The sequence below is a fragment of the Ranitomeya imitator genome, chromosome 1 (genome assembly GCF_032444005.1).
Source record: "Ranitomeya imitator isolate aRanImi1 chromosome 1, aRanImi1.pri, whole genome shotgun sequence".
Lineage (NCBI taxonomy): Eukaryota > Metazoa > Chordata > Amphibia > Anura > Dendrobatidae > Ranitomeya > Ranitomeya imitator.
In genome coordinates, this window is record NC_091282.1 from 735,913,607 (window position 1) to 735,939,071 (window position 25,465).

The following is a 25,465-nucleotide window of genomic DNA, read 5'->3' on the forward strand; positions in this document are numbered from 1 at the left end:
ACTGCGCGACGCCGCAGTCACATGACGACAGAAGTAAACAGGAAGCAGCGGGCGGTGATCAGCTGTAGTGGCCGCTCCGGGGCGGGATGTGAGCGCGCAGGGAGCTGATGCCGATCGCCTCTGTATTACACGCCGGACTCTCCTATACGGAGGGTGACCATGCTGCCTGCAGGACACTGCATCAATGCGAACTATGGGCACCACGTGTCTTTTCAGGAGGAGACCGTGCCACTGCTGGGAACCGTGAGTTCTTCTCCATCTATGTGTATATGGAGTAAAGGGGTTGGCCACTTTTTTATTAACCTAAATTCATGTTTTTACGGTCTAATAATAACTTTTGCAATTCGGTTTCCTGTACAGTGTTGCACCCCTGGGCTGTTACAGGCTCTTTGTTTCCTGCAAATTCTACCTTGATGTGGTCGGTGGTTATAAATCAGCTGAGAAAAGTCAGATACCCGTCTCCAATCAGACCTTCAGAATGCGCTCACTGACCGGTTCTCTGTGAGCTCATTCTGCAGCCGACAGTGCAACACAACAGCTATAGGAGGCAAACGGGGCAACACTTTGTATGAATCCCGATTACAGAAAACGATTTATAACCAAATATGCATGCTCTGGAGAAAATAATGTCCCCAAAGGTCGACAGCCCATTCTGGGAGTGGTAGTTCTGCATCCTTAGATGATCATGGATTAATAATAATAATTTTATATAGCGACAACATATTCTGCAGCACTATACAATTAAGCTATATAGCGCCAGCATTAAGAGATCACAACTTTAAAGTATCGGTGTAAATGGCTTCATACATACTCCGCCAATGTGTAGAAAGTGGTCGGCCATGTAGGATTTGTTGTCTATCATGTTGACTGTTCACTCCTGATGGTTTGTTACTTTTTATATAATGATCCCCTGTATATCTAAGTGCTGGTGACCAGTAGATGAGATTGTGTGTCTGAGTCTTGGTGACCAGTAGATGAGGTTGTGTTTCTGTACGAGTCCTGGTGACCAGTAGATGAGGTTGTGTTTCTATATGAGTCCTGGTGACCAGTACATGAGGTTGTGTTTCTGTACGAGTTCTGGTGACCAGTAGATGAGGTTGTGTTTCTGTACGAGTCCTGGTGACCAGTACATGAGGTTGTGTTTCTGTACGAGTCCTGGTGACCAGTAGATGAGGTTGTGTTTCTGTACGAGTCCTGGTGACCAGTAGATGAGGTTGTGTTTCTGTACGAGTCCTGGTGACCAGTAGATGAGGTTGTGTTTCTATATGAGTCCTGGTGACCAGTAGATGAGGTTGTGTTTCTGTACGAGTCCTGGTGACCAGTAGATGAGGTTGTGTTTCTGTACGAGTCCTGGTGACCAGTAGATGAGGTTGTGTTTCTGTATGAGTCCTGGTGACCAGTAGATGAGGTTGTGTTTCTGTATGAGTCCTGGTGACCAGTAGATGAGGTTGTGTTTCTGTACGAGTCCTGGTGACCAGTAGATGAGGTTGTGTTTCTGTACGAGTCCTGGTGACCAGTAGATGAGGTTGTGTTTCTGTACGAGTCCTGGTGACCAGTAGATGAGGTTGTGTTTCTGTACGAGTCCTGGTGACCAGTAGATGAGGTTGTGTTTCTGTACGAGTCCTGGTGACCAGTAGATGAGGTTGTGTTTCTGTACGAGTCCTGGTGACCAGTAGATGAGGTTGTGTTTCTGTACGAGTCCTGGTGACCAGTAGATGAGGTTGTGTTTCTATACGAGTCCTGGTGACCAGTACATGAGGTTGTGTTTCTGTACGAGTCCTGGTGACCAGTAGATGAGGTTGTGTTTCTATATGAGTCCTGGTGACCAGTACATGAGGTTGTGTTTCTGTACGAGTCCTGGTGACCAGTAGATGAGGTTGTGTTTCTATATGAGTCCTGGTGACCAGTAGATGAGGCTGTGTTTCTGTACGAGTCCTGGTGACCAGTAGATGAGGTTGTGTTTCTGTACGAGTCCTGGTGACCAGTAGATGAGGTTGTGTTTCTGTACGAGTCCTGGTGACCAGTAGATGAGGCTGTGTTTCTGTATGAGTCCTGGTGGCCAGTAGATGAGGTTGTGTGTGTGTGTCCGAGTCCTTGTGACCAGTAGATGAGGGTGTGTGTGTGTGTTTCTGTACGAGTCCTGGTGACCAGTAGATGAGGTTGTGTTTCTGTACGAGTCCTGGTGACCAGTAGATGAGGTTGTGTTTCTATATGAGTCCTGGTGACCAGTACATGAGGTTGTGTTTCTGTACGAGTCCTGGTGACCAGTAGATGAGGTTGTGTTTCTATATGAGTCCTGGTGACCAGTAGATGAGGCTGTGTTTCTGTACGAGTCCTGGTGACCAGTAGATGAGGTTGTGTTTCTGTACGAGTCCTGGTGACCAGTAGATGAGGTTGTGTTTCTGTACGAGTCCTGGTGACCAGTAGATGAGGCTGTGTTTCTGTATGAGTCCTGGTGGCCAGTAGATGAGGTTGTGTGTGTGTCCGAGTCCTTGTGACCAGTACATGAGGTTGTGTTTCTGTACGAGTCCTGGTGACCAGTAGATGAGGTTGTGTTTCTGTACGAGTCCTGGTGACCAGTAGATGAGGCTGTGTTTCTGTATGAGTCCTGGTGGCCAGTAGATGAGGTTGTGTGTGTGTCCGAGTCCTTGTGACCAGTACATGAGGTTGTGTTTCTGTACGAGTCCTGGTGACCAGTAGATGAGGCTGTGTTTCTGTATGAGTCCTGGTGGCCAGTAGATGAGGTTGTGTGTGTGTCCGAGTCCTGGTGACCAGTACATGAGGTTGTGTGTGTCCGAGTCCTGGTGATCAGTAGATGGTGGTTGTGTGTGTGTCCGAGTCCTTGTGACCAGTAGATGAGGGTGTGTGTGTGTGTTTCTGTACGAGTCCTGGTGACCAGTAGATGAGGGTGTGTGTGTCCGAGTCCTGGTGACCTCCACTGCTCATGGAAGATTTATAAACTCCGTGAGATGAGTGCATGTCTCTTATATCAGCCATCAAGGTCTCGTTGGAACGTCCCAGTGATGGTTTCTTGATGGCTTTTCTGCATGTTACTGTATTACACGCACTGTCACCGTCCCGATCTGAGCCCACCCATTTTCCATCCTGCGTGTGCAGACTACAGGCTGCTGCTGTCACATGTCAGTGGTTCTAGAAACTGTATCATGAATTTGTATCTTGCAGAGACCACAGCGGAGGTCGTCCCCCGGAGCGTCTTTTGGAATTTCTGTGTTCAATTTAATGAACGCCATCATGGGAAGTGGCATTCTTGGCCTGTCATATGCCATGGCCAGCACCGGAATAATTGGATTTAGGTGCGTTCCTTACCTTCTTACTTTGATTACTACAGAACCAACATGGTTGTGATGTATGTGGATAATTATCTTGTGTCTGACGATGTTGATGCCTCCTATAAGCGTAATCCGCTTTTTCTTGTTGGATCCATTACAAATAGGTGACTACAGATGCTGCACTTACGGATCTGTTGCCCATTGATTCCAATGTTAAATTAAGGGATCCAGCAGAGATCAGTTAGTGAATAATGGACTAAACTTGTGTCCGCACAACTTGTTTCCTAACAGATTTTTGCTGGATCCGTTGTAATAGCTCATTACTGCACATGTGAACATAGCCTAATATACCACACGCCCCTTTAATAAACATAGGACTGTATATCATTTGCAGCTCTGCAAGGTCATGAAAGAGGAAGCCGGTCAGCAGGCTCTTTGCTGATTGTGAGTCTTTCTTTCCACCTACTACTTGCATAAATTTTGTTAAAATGTTTTTTGACCTGGAAATGGAGCATTAGTCACAAAATATCCCAGTGTTCTGCACAAAATAACTTGCCTTAGTGAATTCCCCCACATGCTCCTATATCCCTGTATACATGAGCCCTGATTAACCCCTCTCTGTCCTGCAGTATCCTGCTGCTGTTAGTCGCACTCCTGGCCGCCTACTCCATTCATCTGCTGCTTTCCTTGTGCCTTCACACGGGTAAGTTAATGAGATCTGTACATGTCTTGCATGCCTCCATATAAATCCCAGGCAGACAGTCATATACTATAGGCCTGTAGATAACGGTGTACATGATTGAGGGCTGCTTAAAGGGCTTGTCTCATCTTATTGTTATCTCACCACTGCCCTGCCTTCGCGCCTCGGTGCGCTCCTGATGATTGACAGTTTGGACCAATGGCACCATTGCACAGCTGGGCCTGAAGAAAGCGCTCTCTGATGCTGCAAGAAGCAGTTTTTCCCCTGCAGAATCGGAGGAGCTAGTTGGACTCAAAGATCTGTCTATCTTCAAAGCAGCATTTACAAGCTCTATAGAAAAGAGCCTGTAAGCGCTGGGCTCTGTGCTAGTCCGGCCACCTCTGATAGACTGCAGTGGTGGCCTGTCACATTGACTTAAAAATCCCTCTGTTCTTCAGAATGAAGAGGATTTTTGTTGAGGCAAACTACAGTCTCTTGTTTTTACGCTTTTTAAGATCCCTTCAATAAATCGATTGTAAAATCAGTTGCTCGCTGTCGGCATTTGAAGAACATGTTCTGCAAATATTCTTAGTAGTTTGTGCAAGCAAAGATCATTACTAATCATATAGGTTTTTATCTTAAAGGGAGTCTGTCAATACAGAATGACTGTTCAAACCAAGCACAAACACTTGATGCACCCTTGGTGTGACCAGCAGAGTTCAGTGCATCTTCCCACCGACTTATTTTCCCCCATCTTCATTCCCCCTCTATTTTGATTGACAGCTCTGGTTTTATAAAGCCAGAGAACTGAGTTAGATGGGTGGAGCAGTAGGTGGCAAGGTGCACTGAACTGTATGGTGCACTCTTGGTGTGACCAAACGACTGTGCTTGGTTTGAACTGTGGTCATTCTAGGCTGACAGACTTCTTTTATAGGGAACCTGTTAACCTGCAGATATGGGGTTAAGGGGAAATCTGCTTTGAATTTGTCTAGGCTTTCTGGACAGGTTTCTGGTATCAGAAAGTCACAAATTATGTTGTCTGTTGCACATGACTCTTTGCTCTTTTCCATCGCTGTTGACACATCTGAAAAGGGGGTTTGGATGGATTTATGATCTGTGACTTTTTACGCCAGGCCAATTTTCCCTCCTCTTGTATTCTCACTGCTCCCGAGTGTTCAGGTTTTGTTTGGGTTTTTCTTTATTTTAAATCCGTCATGCTCTTCTTTTTATTCAGTCCTCATATTTCTGCTCTTTACCAAGGGGGTAATAATGCAGAGCAGCCTAATGACCCGCCCCAGAGGATCTGGTGGCCCACCATCCCTAGGAAAGACCATGAAAATCTCAATGTAATAAAAAAAAAAAAAGCCCGACATTTCTGCAGCCATATGGTAGATTTTAAGAAAAAACTGATAACTCGGAGCAGCAAGAGTAAAAAATAAGAGCAAACCCTGGCCACTTATCGCCTGGTGACAGATCTTCTTTAGAAAAGCTGAAAATCTCTCGCCAGTAGTGGGGTGGCCTAAAATGTGGAAAAATCATTTTAGACAGAAGTGTTAGGATCATCGGAAGTTCATAGACGGATATTATAACCCTGTTACTATTGGCGCTTGGCAAATTAAAAAAAAAATGCAAACACTTGACTTTTATTGCCCTCGAAAACCTGACCTTTGTACTCGGCTATTCTGTGCAGACTGCCCACCATATAATCTGTCAGACATTTCCTTAGACATACGGTTCTCAATCATTCTGTCCAAAGGTGAACTACTATCTGCCTTAAAATAGTCTCTGAAGGACTCAGAAAATCTTCTGGCTGATGTGAATATTAGGCTGGGTTTTCCCATTGTTTTCATACTTTTAGAGCTAATTTTAATTATAAAGAATGTAAAAACTGCATGGCTTTTCCCCCTGAATTTCACCATTCCTAAAATGTCTACTCCCCATGTCCAACACTTGGAGCCCCTATTGTACAAATGTAGAGCTCAGTAGATCTATGCAGGGTCTGAGTGTTGTAATTGAAGGCTCGGTGCACGTTGCATCTGATGCATATGTTTAGCAAATACACGCCAGAGCCTTTCATGGTGCATGTCTTGTACAAAGGGTTCTATTCACCAGATGGAGGCCAAAAGAGTATCATTATTGATTTGGTATTGTAAACAATAGCCTCCCGATGCACACCACTTTCACAGAAGAAACCTTGTTTTTTACAATTGGACCCCACAGGGAACCTCTTCCACTGTAGGTCTGTCCAGCACCATACAGGGGGGACCTCTTCCACTGTAGGTCTGTCCAGCACTATACGAGGGGGACCTCTTCCACTGTAGGTCTGTCCAGCGCTATACGAGGGGGACCTCTTCCACTGTAGGTCTGTCCAGCGCTATACGAGGGGGACCTCTTCCACTGTAGGTCTGTCCAGCGCTATACGAGGGGGACCTCTTCCACTGTAGGTCTGTCCAGCACTATACGAGGGGGACCTCTTCCACTGTAGGTCTGTCCAGCGCTATACGAGGGGGACCTCTTCCACTGTAGGTCTGTCCAGCGCTATACGAGGGGGACCTCTTCCACTGTAGGTCTGTCCAGCGCTATACGAGGGGGACCTCTTCCACTGTAGGTCTGTCCAGCGCTATACGAGGGGGACCTCTTCCTCTGTAGGTCTGTCCAGCGCTATACGAGGGGGACCTCTTCCACTGTAGGTCTGTCCAGCACCATACAGGGGGGACCTCTTCCACTGTAGGTCTGTCCAGCACTATACGAGGGGGACCTCTTCCACTGTAGGTCTGTCCAGCGCTATACGAGGGGGACCTCTTCCACCGTAGGTCTGTCCAGCGCTATACGAGGGGGACCTCTTCCACCGTAGGTCTGTCTAGCGCTATACGAGGGGGACCTCTTCCACCGTAGGTCTGTCCAGCGCTATACGAGGGGGACCTCTTCCACTGTAGGTCTGTCCAGCGCTATACGAGGGGGACCTCTTCCACTGTAGGTCTGTCCAGCGCTATACGAGGGGGACCTCTTCCACTGTAGGTCTGTCCAGCGCTATACGAGGGGGACCTCTTCCACTGTAGGTCTGTCCAGCGCTATACGAGGGGGACCTCTTCCACCGTAGGTCTGTCTAGCGCTATACGAGGGGGACCTCTTCCACTGTAGGTCTGTCCAGCGCTATACGAGGGGGACCTCTTCCACTGTAGGTCTGTCCAGCGCTATACGAGGGGGACCTCTTCCACTGTAGGTCTGTCCAGCGCTATACGAGGGGGACCTCTTCCACTGTAGGTCTGTCCAGCGCCATACGGAGGGGACCTCTTCCACTGTAGGTCTGTCCAGCGCTATACGAGGGGGACCTCTTCCACCGTAGGTCTGTCTAGCGCTATACGAGGGGGACCTCTTCCACCGTAGGTCTGTCCAGCGCTATACGAGGGGGACCTCTTCCACCGTAGGTCTGTCCAGCGCCATACGGAGGGGACCTCTTCCACTGTAGGTCTGTCCAGCGCTATACGAGGGGGACCTCTTTCACTGTAGGTCTGTCCAATTCTACACGGGGGGGGGGCTCTTCCCCCATAATGGGGTAACATCTTCCACTGTAGGTCTATATGGTGCCATATGGGGGTAACATCTTCCACTGTAGGTCTATATGGTTCCATGATGGGGGAGAGGGGGGGCATCTTCCACTCTAGGTCTATATGGTGCCATACATTGAAGAAATGTATTTGTTGAGAGTGTACAACACTAAAGAAAGACTTGAGTGAGTGCAGAGACTAGGGGCTCGTCCAGACGAGCGTATTGTACAGATGTGTACTCTCAGGGTAGAAATCTGACACCACACTGGCCAGTGTAATTCAATAGGGTTGTTCAGATGAGGTGTTTTTTTTGCTTGTTTTTTTTTTTACATTGACCAAGTGACAGTGTGAAGAAAATCGCCACTTGTGTCTTTCCAACATCGGATGAGAATCGCCTGTACAAGTCTATAGGTAAAAGAAAATTGGACCCCATACGGATCATCTATGTGGCCTCTGATTTTTACAAATGCATTGCAATTGTTAACCTAGGAAATGGCATTTGATCATGCACATGTATAAAACGGATGCACTGATGGTGCACGGATGACTATCGCCTGAGTTGTCTGGGTGAAACTCTGAGCCCGGCCTAATACGGACCCCAGCGCTGTAATGGTAAAAATGGACGGCACTCAGACACGGGGCATCCGCATGCCAACTTTTTAATATTTTTGTTCAATGACTTAATGACCCACATTGGCTAGTTAGATCTACAACATGGATCAGAAACTGATGTTGCAGTGTTTTGGGGCTTCTTGTTTTGTGTTGTTGTTTTTGTGTGTTTGTTTTTTTGCTTTGTCCACAAAAAAAAGGAATGGGAATATTTTCATGGTAGTTGTTCTAGCCATGAAAAACACGTATGCGAAACATGGACGTCAAAATCAGGGCATCGGTCTGTTTTTATTTATTTTGCTGCGCAAAAAAAAAAATTAGCTGTTCTATGGATGTTGCACAACTTTTTTTTTTGTGGGGGGTGGTTTCCTGTGTTTGTCACATGCAATTAAAAGTTTTCAAAATCCAATGAACAGAATGAAACCATTGCTGGTATCATAACGGAGATGCAGTGACACGTTACTTAAAGGGGTAGGTGATATCGTGTTGATCGATGGGGCTCTGACCGCTGGGACGATCGGCAGAATGGGGAAGTTTTATCCCCTTTACAAAATGGAGCGTCGGGTGAGACGCCCGACCTCTGCTCCATTCATTCTCAATGGGGCTGAGTCACAATCTTTGCTGTCGGGGTTGCAATTTGACTTGTGATTTTTGTTGCTCAACCAAAGTTACCTCGTATTCCTAGCCCTATCCCGGCCACATTCTGGCTGTCTGACACTGCCGGGTTAGAAATGAATGTGTGTAGACTAACTGGGGGACAGGTATATTGTGCAGATGGCGGGGAAAAAACATGAAGATGTGTCTTAAAAAAAAAAAAAACCCCACAAACCCTGATCCATTTCCTTCTGTTTGCAGCCGTCACTTCGTATGAGGACCTCGGCCTTCTTGCATTCGGCTCAACAGGGAAGGTACAGTTGTTTTCTCGCTAGGTTTTTTTGTTTTGTGTGTTTTGTTTTTTTTTACGATCAAAGCCTATATCTAAGCACCATGTGGTTTAATTCTCGTGTCCCTGTACAGAAATTCTAGATATATTTCCAAAAACCATTTTACACACAAAAAAGTCCTGCATTGCCCCCACCACATTTTCCGATATCTCCTGATAATTAGAATAAATTATAATGTTATTTCCCGTAAGCTCCGCAGTAACGAGATGTAATTTGTGTACTGAGAACGCAGGATCATCGGAGGGGAAATAACCACAGGATCATATTTTCATTTACGGCCATCCATCTTTCATTTCAGCCAGGCGTAATTGCCTATTCTTCTTATTGGCCATTATTTCTTGTTTTTTTGCTTAGATCCTAGTGGCGAGCACAATCCTGGTCCAGAACATTGGAGGTAAGAGCGGCCCGTGGAAGCACATTTCTACAATGCAAATGAACAGTGAAGTAAAACGCACATGAACACTTATTGTTTGATTGTATCAAAACTGCAATCCAAGCGGTGAAATCCCAGGGCTTAGAGGCGTTGTCCCTTTTCAGAAACTCGTTAGTAAACTCCATTGAGGACTTTCGTAAGTTTCTAAAAGTGGTTGTGGAAGGCGATCTGCCTCCTTAGGAAGCGGCACTTACATGAATTTAAACCTGTGTAATGCTTAATTTCCCCTGTGGAGGCAGTGCAGGGAACTCTTGCGGCTGGTTTATGCCACTGCTGACAGATTATCTATGGGTGCTTAGGGACATCCTGTAGTCAATTTATTAGGCAGGCTCTTCTAAGAAAAAAAAATGGACTGTGCAAAGTGGAGAACCCTCTTATGTTACTTTTGTCTCTTGCGGGGAAGTACAAGAATGATGTATTTTTCACATTTCTACATGATGTACATCTTGTATGTCTTGCTCTCTAAATAGCAGATTGTCCCCTGTTCCCTATGGGATAGCTTTCTTCAGGCCTGTAGCAGACATGATGGAGTCAGACATCATTAATCTGAGCTTGTTCCTTGGGGCAGATGTTACATAATGGATCCTAGGTCATATGGTCACTTGGCCTAGCAGAAGCTCCCAACCATGTGGTCACACGCCATCAGCTGCAGCATGAGCCTTGGAGGGTGGTCCTGATGTTTTGTAGCCCTTGCAGTGCCGTCGGTTTAAGAGCATTTCACCAATAAAGGAATTTAATTATCCATGAGACTCCCACTTAGGACCCCTTATTGTAGGTACAGTGTATGTGAATATAGCAGATGTGACCACCACTGCATTCACTGTCCATGGTCACATGCACACTTCTGGTCCCAAAGAAGTGAATGGATTAGTGACCACGCATGCACACTAATGCTTCACTTACATGGGGGCATGGGACCGCTGTTATCAGTGGAGGTCCCAGCAGGCAGACCCCTGTGGATCCACTGGTAATCAGATTTATTAGCTTTATTTTTTATTCTAGTTTAGATATTTTTATCTTTGAGATTTGTATACATGGCATCCCTCCACTATATACCCTGTGTGCGCCCCTCCACTTACATGACTCTGTGGCTGTAAGTGCAGGGTCAGTAGACCATGTAATACCATTTAGGAACATTGTCTTCCTTTTTGTTTCAAAAGACCTTTACAGCTGGCATTTAGTTCCTGGCTTATTTCGATGGAGATGGGAAAAGGCAAATCTCCCAGACCGTGCGCGCTCCCATTAGTTCCGCTGTATAAACATATATAACAGAAAGCATGGAAAGTCTACTTCTAAAGCAGATAGATGAAGCTGCAACCCATAATGAGGTCCTGGTTATGGGGGACTTTAACTACCCGGATATTAACTGGGAAACAGAAACCTGTGAAACCCATAAAGGCAACAGGTTTCTGCTAATAACCAAGAAAAATTATCTTTCACAATTGGTGCAGAATCCAACCAGAGGAGCAGCACTTTTAGACCTAATACTATCTAATAGACCTGACAGAATAACAAATCTGCAGGTGGTTGGGCATTTAGGAAATAGCGACCACAATATTGTACAGTTTCACCTGTCTTTCACTAGGGGGACTTGTCAGGGAGTCACAAAAACATTGAACTTTAGGAAGGCAAAGTTTGACCAGCTTAGAGATGCCCTTAATCTGGTAGACTGGGACAATATCCTCAGAAATAAGAATACAGATAATAAATGGGAAATGTTTAAGAACATCCTAAATAGGCAGTGTAAGCGGTTTATACCTTGTGGGAATAAAAGGACTAGAAATAGGAAAAACCCAATGTGGCTAAACAAAGAAGTAAGACAGGCAATTAACAGTAAAAAGAAAGCATTTGCACTACTAAAGCAGGATGGCACCATTGAAGCTCTAAAAAACTATAGGGAGAAAAATACTTTATCTAAAAAACTAATTAAAGCTGCCAAAAAGGAAACAGAGAAGCACATTGCTAAGGAGAGTAAAACTAATCCCAAACTGTTCTTCAACTATATCAATAGTAAAAGAATAAAAACTGAAAATGTAGGCCCCTTAAAAAATAGTGAGGAAAGAATGGTTGTAGATGACGAGGAAAAAGCTAACATATTAAACACCTTCTTCTCCACGGTATTCACGGTGGAAAATGAAATGCTAGGTGAAATCCCAAGAAACAATGAAAACCCTATATTAAGGGTCACCAATCTAACCCAAGAAGAGGTGCGAAACCGGCTAAATAAGATTAAAATAGATAAATCTCCGGGTCCGGATGGCATACACCCACGAGTACTAAGAGAACTAAGTAATGTAATAGATAAACCATTATTTCTTATTTTTAGTGACTCTATAGCGACAGGGTCTGTTCCGCAGGACTGGCGCATAGCAAATGTGGTGCCAATATTCAAAAAGGGCTCTAAAAGTGAACCTGGAAATTATAGGCCAGTAAGTCTAACCTCTATTGTTGGTAAAATATTTGAAGGGTTTCTGAGGGATGTTATTCTGGATTATCTCAATGAGAATAACTGTTTAACTCCATATCAGCATGGGTTTATGAGAAATCGCTCCTGTCAAACCAATCTAATCAGTTTTTATGAAGAGGTAAGCTATAGGCTGGACCACGGTGAGTCATTGGACGTGGTATATCTCGATTTTTCCAAAGCGTTTGATACCGTGCCGCACAAGAGGTTGGTACACAAAATGAGAATGCTTGGTCTGGGGGAAAATGTGTGTAAATGGGTTAGTAACTGGCTTAGTGATAGAAAGCAGAGGGTGGTTATAAATGGTATAGTCTCTAACTGGGTCGCTGTGACCAGTGGGGTACCGCAGGGGTCAGTATTGGGACCTGTTCTCTTCAACATATTCATTAATGATCTGGTAGAAGGTTTACACAGTAAAATATCGATATTTGCAGATGATACAAAACTATGTAAAGCAGTTAATACAAGAGAAGATAGTATTCTGCTACAGATGGATCTGGATAAGTTGGAAACTTGGGCTGAAAGGTGGCAGATGAGGTTTAACAATGATAAATGTAAGGTTATACACATGGGAAGAGGGAATCAATATCACCATTACACACTGAACGGGAAACCACTGGGTAAATCTGACAGGGAGAAGGACTTGGGGATCCTAGTTACTGATAAACTTACCTGGAGCAGCCAGTGCCAGGCAGCAGCTGCCAAGGCAAACAGGATCATGGGGTGCATTAAAAGAGGTCTGGATACACATGATGAGAGCATTATACTGCCTCTGTACAAATCCCTAGTTAGACCGCACATGGAGTACTGTGTCCAGTTTTGGGCACCGGTGCTCAGGAAGGATATAATGGAACTAGAGAGAGTACAAAGGAGGGCAACAAAATTAATAAAGGGGATGGGAGAACTACAATACCCAGATAGATTAGCGAAATTAGGATTATTTAGTCTAGAAAAAAGACGACTGAGGGGCGATCTAATAACCATGTATAAGTATATAAGGGGACAATACAAATATCTCGCTGAGGATCTGTTTATACCAAGGAAGGTGACGGGCACAAGGGGGCATTCTTTGCGTCTGGAGGAGAGAAGGTTTTTCCACCAACACAGAAGAGGATTCTTTACTGTTAGGGCAGTGAGAATCTGGAATTGCTTGCCTGAGGAGGTGGTGATGGCGAACTCAGTCGAGGGGTTCAAGAGAGGCCTGGATGTCTTCCTGGAGCAGAACAATATTGTATCATACAATTATTAGGTTCTGTAGAAGGACGTAGATCTGGGTATTTATTATGATGGAATATAGGCTGAACTGGATGGACAAATGTCTTTTTTCGGCCTTACTAACTATGTTACTATGTTACTATGTTCTGAAACTCCTTGTTTACAGCGTTCCTCAACACTATCCTTAAGAAACCTCCTTCCACTCATGTAGTGGTTATATCCGCCCAATGTTCCCCTATTTGTAGGCCCCCACAAGAGGGGCATCCAGAAGGTGCTTATCCCAGTAATTCTCAACTCTTCACCTATTAGAGTGCAAAACTGCTTCAAAAGCCACTCTTGAAAACTCAGGGGTTACCATGTAATGTGTGGCGGCCTCCATCTTCCCTCTAAGAGTCTTGGTTGTCAGTCCCATTTAAATTGGTGGTGGGGAACACATAGGAAAATGAATCGAGTGAACTGGCTGATCTCAACAGGATTGGCTGACCATCTTTTATATACATGGGGGCTACCGACTCTCCACTGGTGAGATAAAGAGCAGGAGGGTTACATTTTAGTTGCCTAATCTCTTGGTTCTGCAGGCAGATAAGCCGCTGATAGGGTTCTGGCGGAGGTGTACACCGCTCCTTCCAAGAACACAAATGCTCTGCCAGGCCGAGCTTTCATTTGTACAGGCGTGTAAGGAGAGATGGCGGTCGTCTGACTTGTATCTGAGGTACAAGCACTTGTGCCATGCAGCACTTGTGCCATGCTTCTTGCCACGTGAGGGATAGCCAGAGCTAATTGCTGTGGTTTCAACGACCTTCAACCACGGTTGGCACAAAATGGATGACCATTTATTAGAAAAACCACGAGTCACCATTGCTCCTTCTGAGTGTATGTGCAGGATACATTCACACAGTAATAATGTTCCCCATCCTGGGCCCCTTACAGTAATATCCCCCGTCCTGGGCCCCTTACGGTAATATTGCCCCCCCCCCGTCCTGGGCCCCCTTACAGTAATATTGCCCCCCCCCTCCCGTCCTGGGCCCCCTTACGGTAATATTGCCTCCTCTGTCCCGGGCCCCCTTACGGTAATATTGCCCCCTCCGTCCTGGGCCCCCTTACGGTAATATTGCCCCCTCCGTCCTGGGCCCCCTTACGGTAAAATTTCCCTCCTCCGTCCTGGGCCCCCTTACGGTAATATTGCCCCCTCCGTCCTGGGCCCCCTTACGGTAATATTGCCCCCTCCGTCCTGGGCCCCCTTACGGTAATATTGCCCCCTCCGTCCTGGGCCCCCTTACGGTAATATTACCCCCTCCGTCCTGGGCCCCCTTACGGTAAAATTTCCCTCCTCCGTCCTGGGCCCCCTTACGGTAATATTGCCCCCTCCGTCCTGGGCCCCCTTACGGTAATATTGCCCCCTCCGTCCTGGGCCCCCTTACGGTAATATTGCCCCCTCCGTCCTGGGCCCCCTTACGGTAATATTGCCCCCTCCGTCCTGGGCCCCCTTACGGTAATATTGCCCCCTCTGTCCTGGGCCCCCTTACGGTAATATTGCCCCCTCCGTCCTGGGCCCCCTTACGGTAATATTGCCCCCTCCGTCCTGGGCCCCCTTACGGTAATATTGCCCCCTCCGTCCTGGGCCCCCTTACGGTAATATTGCCCCCTCCGTCCTGGGCCCCCTTACGGTAATATTGCCCCCTCCGTCCTGGGCCCCCTTACGGTAATATTGCCCCCTCCGTCCTGGGCCCCCTTACGGTAATATTGCCCCCTCCGTCCTGGGCCCCCTTACGGTAATATTGCCCCCTCCGTCCTGGGCCCCCTTACGGTAATATTGCCCCCTCCGTCCTGGGCCCCCTTACGGTAATATTGCCCCCTCCGTCCTGGGCCCCCTTACGGTAATATTGCCCCCTCCGTCCTGGGCCCCCTTACGGTAATATTGCCCCCTCCGTCCTGGGCCCCCTTACGGTAATATTGCCCCCTCCGTCCTGGGCCCCCTTACGGTAATATTGCCCCCTCCGTCCTGGGCCCCCTTACGGTAATATTGCCCCCTCCGTCCTGGGCCCCCTTACGGTAATGTCTCTCATCCTGTCCCCTTTCTGGTAATGTCTCTCATCCTGTCCCCTTTCTGGTAATGTCTCTCATCCTGTCCCCTTTCTGGTAATGTCTCTCATCCTGTCCCCTTTCTGGTAATGTCTCTCATCCTGTCCCCTTTCTGGTAATGTCTCTCATCCTGTCCCCTTTCTGGTATAATGTCCCAGCGCATGGGCCCATCCTGTAATAATGCTTCCTGTTCTGCTGCTATTGTCTGACACATTTTCAAATAAAAGATTCTTCTCACCTTTCCCGGCTCCCACAATGCGCACAGGCCCGTGCCTGCTATGTGTGGCCTGTGACTGGCACGCCTCTGATTGGTCAGCAGCGTATATTGCGGCGCAGGGACCCGACGGGTCTTTGTGCCGCAATACATTACAGCTGAAATAGGCACTGGGCCTCCCTCCCACACTGACCCAGATGCACCCTCTGCGACCACGATCCTTGCACCCCTGCGTTCACCTGTACTGTTGGGGGTAACGATTGCTCCACAGCAGTCTTCAGTGCATTAAACATCCCGCTTATCCCAAACTTTATTCATTTACCCTATTGTTATGTAGAATTGGATTTTGAAACCTCCACATATCCGCCCATTTCCCTCTGCGCTGCTGACAACATATGGTGCGACTGGAAAAATGTGGATTTCACCAGGCGAGGATTATGTGTTCCCGCTCCGTGCGTTTTGATTGCTATTTCTTAATGACTGATATACGGCCTGCACGCTGCAAGCACCAGTGACGCCAAGGTTTAAAATAGCCTATCCTTCAGACCGCGGCTGTACCCTCGGTGTCACAGCGGGAGCGTAAACTGCTGGGTTAGCGCAATTTGTCTGCCTTTGATTCGAGGCTTCTTTATGGCCACTGTGCTGTTAACCCTATTGCAGCCACGCTCCTATTAATCATTACTGAACACAAATCCTTCATCACCCCCCCAGAAATTCTGTAAAATCTCCTTTCTGCATTCTTAAGACCCATCTGCTGGCCGAAGAACAGGGTTAATCATCTCTCCTCACAAAATCCCTGACACCTAATTAACACCTTACTTGCTAAATTTATTAAAAATGTTGCAGACCTTTCCTTACCCCCACAACCTTTTCTGTCAGAAACCCGATACTCTCCGCTTTCACCGTCTGGCTGTGCTGACCTCTGTAGTGCGGCTTTGGGTGGATGTCTGCTTTTTAACAAGATTGGGTTGTATTTTGTCCGTATGCGATGTGAAACGAGAAGTTTTGTGCTGGGTAAAATGTAAAAATAATAGTAATTACAGATGTAAAGTGATGACATTTTTTTTCAGCAGTAGTAATTTTACTGTTGCCAGTAGGGGGCGTTTCACCAGCAGCATCTGATGAGGCTGTAAGCCGGTATTCCACATCGATAATCCACAAACAACTTGACAAATTAACGTAAACGTTGCATTCATGGGTCTGTCTCACATCCGGCTAGATTTGGGCCGAGGACACTTGATCGTGTCGGCACCTGTGCGGCCACATGGAACAGCGTGTGAAATAAGTATTGAACATGTCACCAATTTTCTAAGTAGATCTATTTCTAAAGATGTCATTGACATGAAATTCTCACCAGATGTCAGTAATAACCCATCCAATCCACACAGGCAAAGACATCAAACCATAGATGTCCATAAATTAAGTTATGTCTAATAATGAGAAATCACACAGGGGAAAAAGAGAAGTGCAAAAAGCAAAGGAAAGTCCTGACACCACCTGAAATCTATCAGTAATTAGAAAGCAATCCTGCCACTTAGTGTAAAATAATATCAGCTGGTTCAATTGATGCCTATAAAGAAGTGTCTTGTTAGCAAGGTGCCACACAAGAAACATCTCATGATGGGTAAACTCAGTGAGCTGCCTCAAGAACGTCACAACCTTATTGTTGCAAAACATACTGATGGCATTGTTACAGGAGAATTTCTAAACTACTGAAGGTTCCAGTGACTATTGTTGCGGCCATAATCCGGAAGTGGAAAGAACATAATTTCACTATAAACAGATTACGGCCAGGTGCTCCCTGCAAGATTTCAGACAGAGGAGTGAAAAAAATTATCAGAAGAGATGGCCAAGAGCCAAGAACAACCTGTGGAGAGCTACAGAAAAACCTGGAATTAGTAGGTACAATTGGTTCAAAGAAATCCATAGGCAATGCACTCAACCACCATGGCCTGTATGCACGCTAACCATGCAACCTCCATTGCCTTTATGCACGCTCACCATGCAGCCTCCATGGCTTGTATGCACGCTCACCACACAACCACTGCGGCCTGTACGCAAGCTCACCACGCAACCTCCGTGCCCTGTATGCACGCTCACCACTCAATCTCCGTGCCCTGTATGCACGCTCACCACGCAACCTCCGCGCCCTGTATGCACGCTCACCACGCAACCTCCGCGGCCTGTATGCACGCTCACCACGCAACCACCGCTGCCTGTATGCACGCTCACCACGCAACCTCCGCTGCCTGTATGCACGCTCACCACGCAACCTCCGCGGCCTGTATGCACGCTCACCACGCAACCTCCGCGGCCTGTATGCACGCTCACCACGCAACCTCCGCGGCCTGTATGCACGCTCACCACACAAGACTTCATTGCTGAACATAAAGCATGTTCAAGTGCACTCACAGTTTGCTCAACAACATTTAGACAAGCCTGTGATATACTGGGACAATGTAGTCTGGCCTGTTGAGACCAAAATTGAACTCTTTGGATGCCATAATACACAACATGTTTGGAGGCCAAAAAGCACTGGATATCACCACAAAACACCATACCGTATAGGATCTTTGCTTCTCTGAATTGTCCTGGAAAAATCACTGTTACACAGAACAATTGTATATTTTATTTTTTACTTAAATGCATGCATTTGCAGCTGAACATAAAAATATTGGGTTTTTTTTGTTGTTTTTTTTAACTATTGCACCATTTCCCTTCTCTAGCCTCTGTGTTGTACTGTCTTATCCCAACTGCAGAGGAGTTAACTCCGAATCCGTCAGTGAGTTTGCTAGGACTTTGTAACTCTTTTGTGAGCTCTTTTCAGCTGAGTTATGACCACAGGCCACATCAGAGTGTAATATGCAGAGAAACAAAGAGCCAAAATGGTGCTACATTTTTACTGAAACTAAATAGGAAAAATGATTTTTAGCCTGAAATGCATGCATTTAAGAAAAAAATATATATGTGTATATATTCCAAAAGGTGACCGCCCCTTTAATATAGGCATGTTAGCGTACTCTTTATGGCAAGGACATTGCAGTGCTACATCTAACCCTGTGATCTAGTGTAATTATGCAACACACCAGTATTAATTTGGCGTTCTGTAGGGTCGGACAAATATTGACATGGGATTGGTCGCTATGAGTTACTGCTATTGCGCACTTTTGAACTTCTGATAGTAAATCACTCCCTCCTGTCACAGTTCTGGATAGCCGGAGTCAGGCTGAGGAAACTTGATGCTTTATGTTGGAAATGCACTTGATTGTGTGATGAAAGAGCAGAGAGGATGGAAACCATTGTCAGCCATCTAATTAGATCAGTGCCTGGCCAGGAGGTGCGGTGCCACACTGCCATCTGCTGGACGCAAATGTGCAAGCACCACCAGGCTACTAGAGGAATGGGCTTCTGCATCCATCTAGCCAGGAACTTTATAGGTCAAAGCTCAGCAGAAATATAGTGATGAAGTATATGTTGTGTTTTTTTTTTTTTCTTTTTTCTTTTTCCAGAAAGCCAAAGAGCATGTTCTAAAATGTATAGTGTATTAATAAAAAGTAAGACTACATATTTGTAATTTGTATTTACTCGGACTCCCATGACAGCACGACGAGAGAGGGGATCCGCCCATTAGGAACAGGAAACCTACAGATACAAAAGGGCGGTACCTCTCCCTTGCCTCAGTTGGTTTCCTGTTCCTGAGGGGACGGGTGCCTACAGACAGAAGGCCCAGGCCGGCCGGCCGATTACGGTAGCGGGGGGGTCTCCTACCTCGGCCGGTGCGGAGATCCCTGGAGACGCCACGGCGGTCCTTGCTGGACTTCACGGCAGTGGCGTTCACAGCAGGGAGAGGAGTCCGGACGATTTCCTGCCTCCATCATGTCAGCGCAGGTAAGTATTCCCATTGGTGGTGCAGCGGTATGGTGGGGCTGCGGATGCCGGGTTCAGGCGTGTGGGTGAGCTCCCGGAGCGCCGCACTCCATCCCCGGCGTCCTGCACAGCTCTCAGCGTGTGCTGGAGCATTTCCGGTGCAGTGACGTGGGGGGGGGCGGGGTTAGCGGCCGCTTCCGGGTCGCCGGACGTCTGCGCATGCGCAGTCGTTCCAAAATGGCGGCGCCCATCACGTCTGTATGCCGGTCTTCTGCCGCAAGTCCTCCTGCCCTCTGCTGTATCCTTGACCAATAGGGACAGCGCTGACCCATCTGCTGACCGGATCCAAGGGGTACTTATGCAGGTGGAGATGACAATCCCTGCTTTTGGTCGCATTTCGTCATGGAGAGTGGTGGTGAGCAGCAGCAGCTGCCAGACGAGGTACGTCAGAAGCCCAAACAGAAGGAGAGAGGCGACCAACCTAGTCGTAAGAGCTCTTCCGAACAAGGATCCAGAGCTTCGGCTAAAGAGACCCCTCGGATTCCGGTACTATACTTTGACGCACGGGTAAGTGAGCTACGTTAAAGTTCACTCGGTGACGCAGGCCCCTTTATACTTTATCTTCTAGGGGAAGAAGAGTACGGGGAAGTCTAAGCATAAGGAATGTGCCCTCTGTGGAGTCCCTCTACCTGACTCTTGTGCAAAAAAGTTATGTGCCCCCTGTATACAGCAGACGGTGAGGTCTACAGGAGAGGGTTGGTGGTAGAGACATTAGGTCAGATATTAGTTATCTCCTATATTGTCCTCCCCTAGGTAGCAGAAGAGTCCGTAACTCCGGCAAGTCTGAGGGAAATGATCCGGCTGGAAGTAAGGGAATCACTGCGGTCCCTATCCCAAGCAGAAGGCTCAAAACATAGGACTCCCTTGGACTCTAATTCTTCAGGAGAAGAAGGAGAGGAGAATTCCTATCTCTCAAGTCCTCTCTCCTCTTCATCTGATGAGGAGTCAGGACGATTCTGTCTACCCTTGGATAGAATCAACAAAGTTGTCAAATCAGTCAGAGGCACCATGGGTATAGAGGAACCTAAACCACAACCCTCGAGACAGGAGATGATGTTTAGCGGACTTGATCGTAGGAAACATAGATCCTTTCCGGTAAACGAAAAAATTCAGGACTTGATTCTTAGAGAATGGAAGAAACCTGAAAAAAAGGGAGCCTTTCCACCAGCGTTAAAACGCAGGTATCCCTTTGACGATCCGGTTGTAGAGACATGGGATAAAGCTCCTAAATTAGACGCGGCTGTGGCGAAGGCGTCAAAGAAGGCCTCTTTACCCTTTGAGGATATGGGGACCCTCAAGGATCCTCTGGACAGGAAGGCAGACATATTCCTTAAGGGTACCTGGGAGATGGCGGCTGGGTCTCTCTGACCAGCTGTGGCGGCAACATGTACGGCCAGATCTTTAATGGTCTGGCTAGATCAGTTAGAGTCTCAACTTAAGGACGGTGCATCCGGAGACACTATTCTGAAGACCCTACCAACTATTCAGAATGCTGCAGCCTTCCTATCGGACGCATCGGTGGACTCTGTCAGAATGGCGGCCAGAGCGGCAGGACTATCCAACGCTGCTCGCAGGGCCTTGTGGCTGAAATGCTGGTCAGGGGACATTCAGTCTAGAACCAAGCTCTGCGCCATCCCGTGCGAAGGTCAATATCTCTTCGGTCCAACACTGGACGAGTTGTTGGAAAAAGCAGGGGATGATAAAAAGAAATTTCCCAATCTATATCCATCTTACCGCCGGCCGTTCAGTCGAAGGAGATTTGGTCGCGGGAAGAAACGCGGGTCCTCTCCCACTAGAGAAAGTTTTAGATGGGAGGACAGACGCGGTAGAGGTACGGGCTATATGTTTCGCCGTTCCTCAAAGGAGCAGAAAAAACCGGACCAATGACTAGCGGTTCCGGTGGGGGGCAGGCTGTCAGCCCTCCCCTGACATCAGCCTCTTCCAACCAGAAAGAGTTAATGGCAGTAGAGCTATCAGTGAAAAAATTCCTCTCATATCTGCAGGGTCATCATGTCAAGATCCTATCGGACAACCAGGTGGCGGTCGCATACATAAATCATCAGGGTGGAACTTATTCCGAGTCACTGATGAAAGTGGCGGATCGTCTGTTCCAGACAGCAGAAAGTTACTTCTTATCTCTAACTGCTTTGCACATAAGAGGAAAAGAAAACATCAAAGCGGACTTTCTAAGCCGCAGCACCCTGAGACAAGGGGAGTGGTCCCTAAACAATGGCGTGTTCGATCAGATCGTCCACAAATGGGGTCATCCAGAAGTAGACTTATTTGCTACCAGGGACAACCGGAAGACAACAAAATTTTGTTCCCTAAATCCCAGAGAAAATCCTCTGTCGGTAGACGCTTTTCTGATCAGTTGGGATTTTCGACTGGCATATGCATTTCCTCCACTGGGCCTGATACCCTTAGTAGTCAGGAAGATAAGGGAAGATCGATCCAGAGTTATATTGATTGCCCCATTTTGGCCCAGAAGGGCCTGGTTCACTTGGCTCAGGACCATGTCTGTGGAGGACCCCTGGGTACTTCCGGACATTCCAGATCTGCTCTACCAGGGGCCGATCAGCCATCCTCAAGTAAAGAGTCTCCATTTAACGGCATGGATTTTGAAAGGGCGTTACTAAAAAGCAAAGGGTTCTCCTCGAGTCTAATTGAGACCCTTATGAAAAGTAGAAAACGGTTAACTACAACAATCTACGCTAGGACCTGGCGGAAATTTCTGGCCTCTTCTGATTTTAATTTAGAAGAGGGAATACCTATAAAACAAATCTTAGAGTTTCTGCAGAAGGGCCTAGAATTAAATCTATCCACTAGTACCCTAAGAGTACAGGTCTCGGCCCTAGGGGCTCTATTTTCATGTAACATCGCCAATAATTATTGGATCTCAAGGTTCATTAAAGCTTCTATTAGAGCTAGACCCATACATAAGGATAGATCTATGCCTTGGGATCTCAACCTAGTCCTGTCAGCATTGACTAGAGAGCCATTTGAACCATTACAAACAGTTTCAATTAAGGCCCTATCTCTTAAAACAGCCTTTCTGGTGGCAATTACATCTGCTCGCAGAGTTGGAGACATACAAGCGCTCTCCAGGGTAGCCCCTTATACGGAGTTTCTACCAGACAGAGTAATCCTCAGACCGGACCCAGCCTATTTACCAAAAGTGTCATCACAGTTCCACAGGACACAAGAGATAGTTTTACCATCCTTCCTTCCCAATCCTTCCAACCCTAAAGAAGAACTTCTTCATACATTAGACGTTAGGAGATGCCTGCTAGAATACATCTCTATTACTGACACATGGAAGAAGGATAATGCGTTGTTTCTATCCTTCCAAAACCCTAGAAAGGGACTTAGGGTATCAAAATACACTCTAGCAAAGTGGATTAGGGAGGCTATCTCTTTGGCTTACACTGCAGGTGGAGGTCCGGCTCCGCAGAATCTGAGGGCGCATTCCACCAGGGCCATGGCTACATCCTGGGCGGAAAAGTCTGGAGTATCAGTCGACCAGATATGTAAGGCGGCCACATGGTCATCCCCGTCCACCTTCTTTAAGCACTATAGGTTGGATTTGGGGGCTTCCTCTGATCTCACATTCGGGTTAAGGGTGCTACAGGCCATAGTCCCTCCCTAAGGAAGCTTACATCTCTGTAATTCTCTCGTCGTGCTGTCATGGGAGTCCGAGTAAAGCATTAAGCTACTTACTGGTAGCGGCATTTCTCGGAGGCCCATGACAGCACCCTTAGTTCCCTCCCTATTCACTGGGGGTTGCACTTCCTATAGATGTATATATTTCACAATACGATACCAGTCCCAATAGATGTCTGATATTTTATATATAATCTGTATATAGTGTATATTTTTGTGTACCACTAACCGCGGTAGTCCTCTCAAGACTCTGAAATACAACTGAGGCAAGGGAGAGGTACCGCCCTTTTGTATCTGTAGGTTTCCTGTTCCTAATGGGCGGATCCCCTCTCTCGTCGTGCTGTCATGGGCCTCCGAGAAATGCCGCTACCAGTAAGTAGCTTAATGCTTTTGTAATAGATGGCCAATAAGATCTCAAGGGCATCCCGTACAGTGGTCAGACCTCCCTCAAGCATTAACCCCATTTAATATAAAGGTTTCCTTATTTCTTTCTCGCCGACGGGCCGCCTTTATTTTATATTTTCATAACCTAACACTAGGTTATATTATGGCACTCACCAATAATGAGACACAGAATGTGTAAGTTGCAGCGGCTTTCTGCCCTTTACTTGCAGATTGTGTTGGGGGTATGCCATCGATTTCACGCGGTGGGACAGTGCGGGCCCATAGACTTCCATGGATGCCACATGCACGTATCCTTGGATAACTCCCTAGTTAATCCATATTGCTGCCTCCTCTCGGTACAGTGACCGGCGCACTAGGTAACATCTTGCTCCGTCTTTCACCGCTAAGACATATAATGTATTGCGCATAGGAAGTCCATTACTTTTCGGGGCGGTGGAGAATTTGACACATTCTGTCCTCGCCAGACTCGCCCTACAAATGTTTATTATAGAAGTGAAAGAATCCCAAAGCTGCAGGATAAACAGGCGACTTCCTCCCATAGTGCATCTGTTTGTTTAGTGATGGCTAATTAATCCTTTAAGTAGCTGACAGCCTTCCCCCAAGTGCTGAGAGTCCGATTGTCTTCCTAATTCAGTGTAAACACTCCACATAGTGTCTGGTGCAGGCCCAAATGGGGACTCTAGCCCGCGCGTAACCCCCGCATTGGCTGAATGTAATGCAAGTGATGCCAACCCTATTTCCATGTGCACACGGGGCCGTATTTTCAGCAGATTTTCCTGAGTGTTGGCAGCGAAAACGCTGCTTTGGTTTTTTTTTTTTTTTTGTATTTTTTTTTTCCCGCATTCATTTGGATGAAACATGCTGCAAAAACACTGAAAGAATTGACAAATCTGCAGGAATAAAAATCTGCTGGGTGTATGAGATTTCAGAAGTGTCATTCATTTTGCTAATGCTGCAATACGGCGGGCTTGCTCCATAAGGCCTTCTCCGCAGGTCGCAGATTTCATGGTTTTTCTGTTCTTCCTGTTGGGTAGTTGTAAGGTCCCTGGGAGGTGTGTTGCCTGGCCCTGAAGGGGTTAATCCTGCTCGTAATCGCCTGTAACACGATATTCCTCACTTTAGCTGACCTGCTGTTCTGTTCCTCCGCCTGGAGAGGTGAGGACGCTGGCGGTGGCGCTGCAGCGGGCAGCAGGCGGCAGCTGGATTTTTGGGGCCACATATGGCACTGGGAGATTTCCACGTGTGAGAGATTCTCCATCATTCAGGAATATCTCCGCTTTTTTTTTTTTTTTTTTTTTGCATTGACCCGGTTGCTGCTTTTACTTGACCTTCCAGTAGGTATCGGGCACTTAACATTCACATCGGTGACATTTCACATAAAATAACATTCTCCGGTTTCTCCTTCCTTTTTACTTCTAATGAATATTGCTTCTGTGAAAATATCATTAAATTGCTGTTTTATTGGGATAAAGGATGGTATTGTGCGGATGCTCTCGTGAACCATTTGTTTGGGAACAGCTGACTTCTCTGTGCACTCAACTTTTTTTTTAAAAGGGTAAAAGAAAAGAAAATGGCCGAAAAAGTAATTAACAATAACATTAAATTTCACCCCTTTCCTACTAAGGGTGTAATCCTACTTCTGGCCCTCGTATAAAGTCATGCAATGCCTAGCAGATGCCGGCTGTATCATACAGTTGGTATCTACCTGTAACGGCAGCAACCAGAGCTTTCTCCGATCGCTGCTGTCAGGCACGAACAGAAGCATATGAATAACGTGACTTCCGGTGGGCACACGCTAGTTCTCATCGCCCCTTGTGACGTGATCGGGGTACGCTAATTGCGATAACTAAAGACTCCCATGACTGTCTTTGACTTCAGAGAATATTGTAATTTTCTCTACGTAATGCAGTATGGTAGTATTGCAGCACGTGGAACAAGCCCTCGAAACGTGGCAGACACAAGTCCTCTAAAAACACTAAAAAAATCAAGTAAAAA

General features: G+C 46.7%; 1 protein-coding gene across 1 annotated transcript in view; it reads left to right on the top strand.

The window, feature by feature from the left end:
- Positions 1–39: 39 nt before the first annotated feature.
- SLC38A6 (solute carrier family 38 member 6) overlaps positions 40–25,465 on the top strand; it is a 68,259-nt gene continuing 42,833 nt past the window's right edge. The window contains exons 1-5 of the mRNA XM_069733671.1: positions 40–243; positions 3,184–3,314; positions 3,920–3,993; positions 8,982–9,034; positions 9,425–9,464. Coding sequence (XP_069589772.1) covers positions 160–243; positions 3,184–3,314; positions 3,920–3,993; positions 8,982–9,034; positions 9,425–9,464 — 382 coding nt within the window. The 5' untranslated portion in view covers positions 40–159. The remainder of the gene's footprint in view (positions 244–3,183; positions 3,315–3,919; positions 3,994–8,981; positions 9,035–9,424; positions 9,465–25,465) is intronic.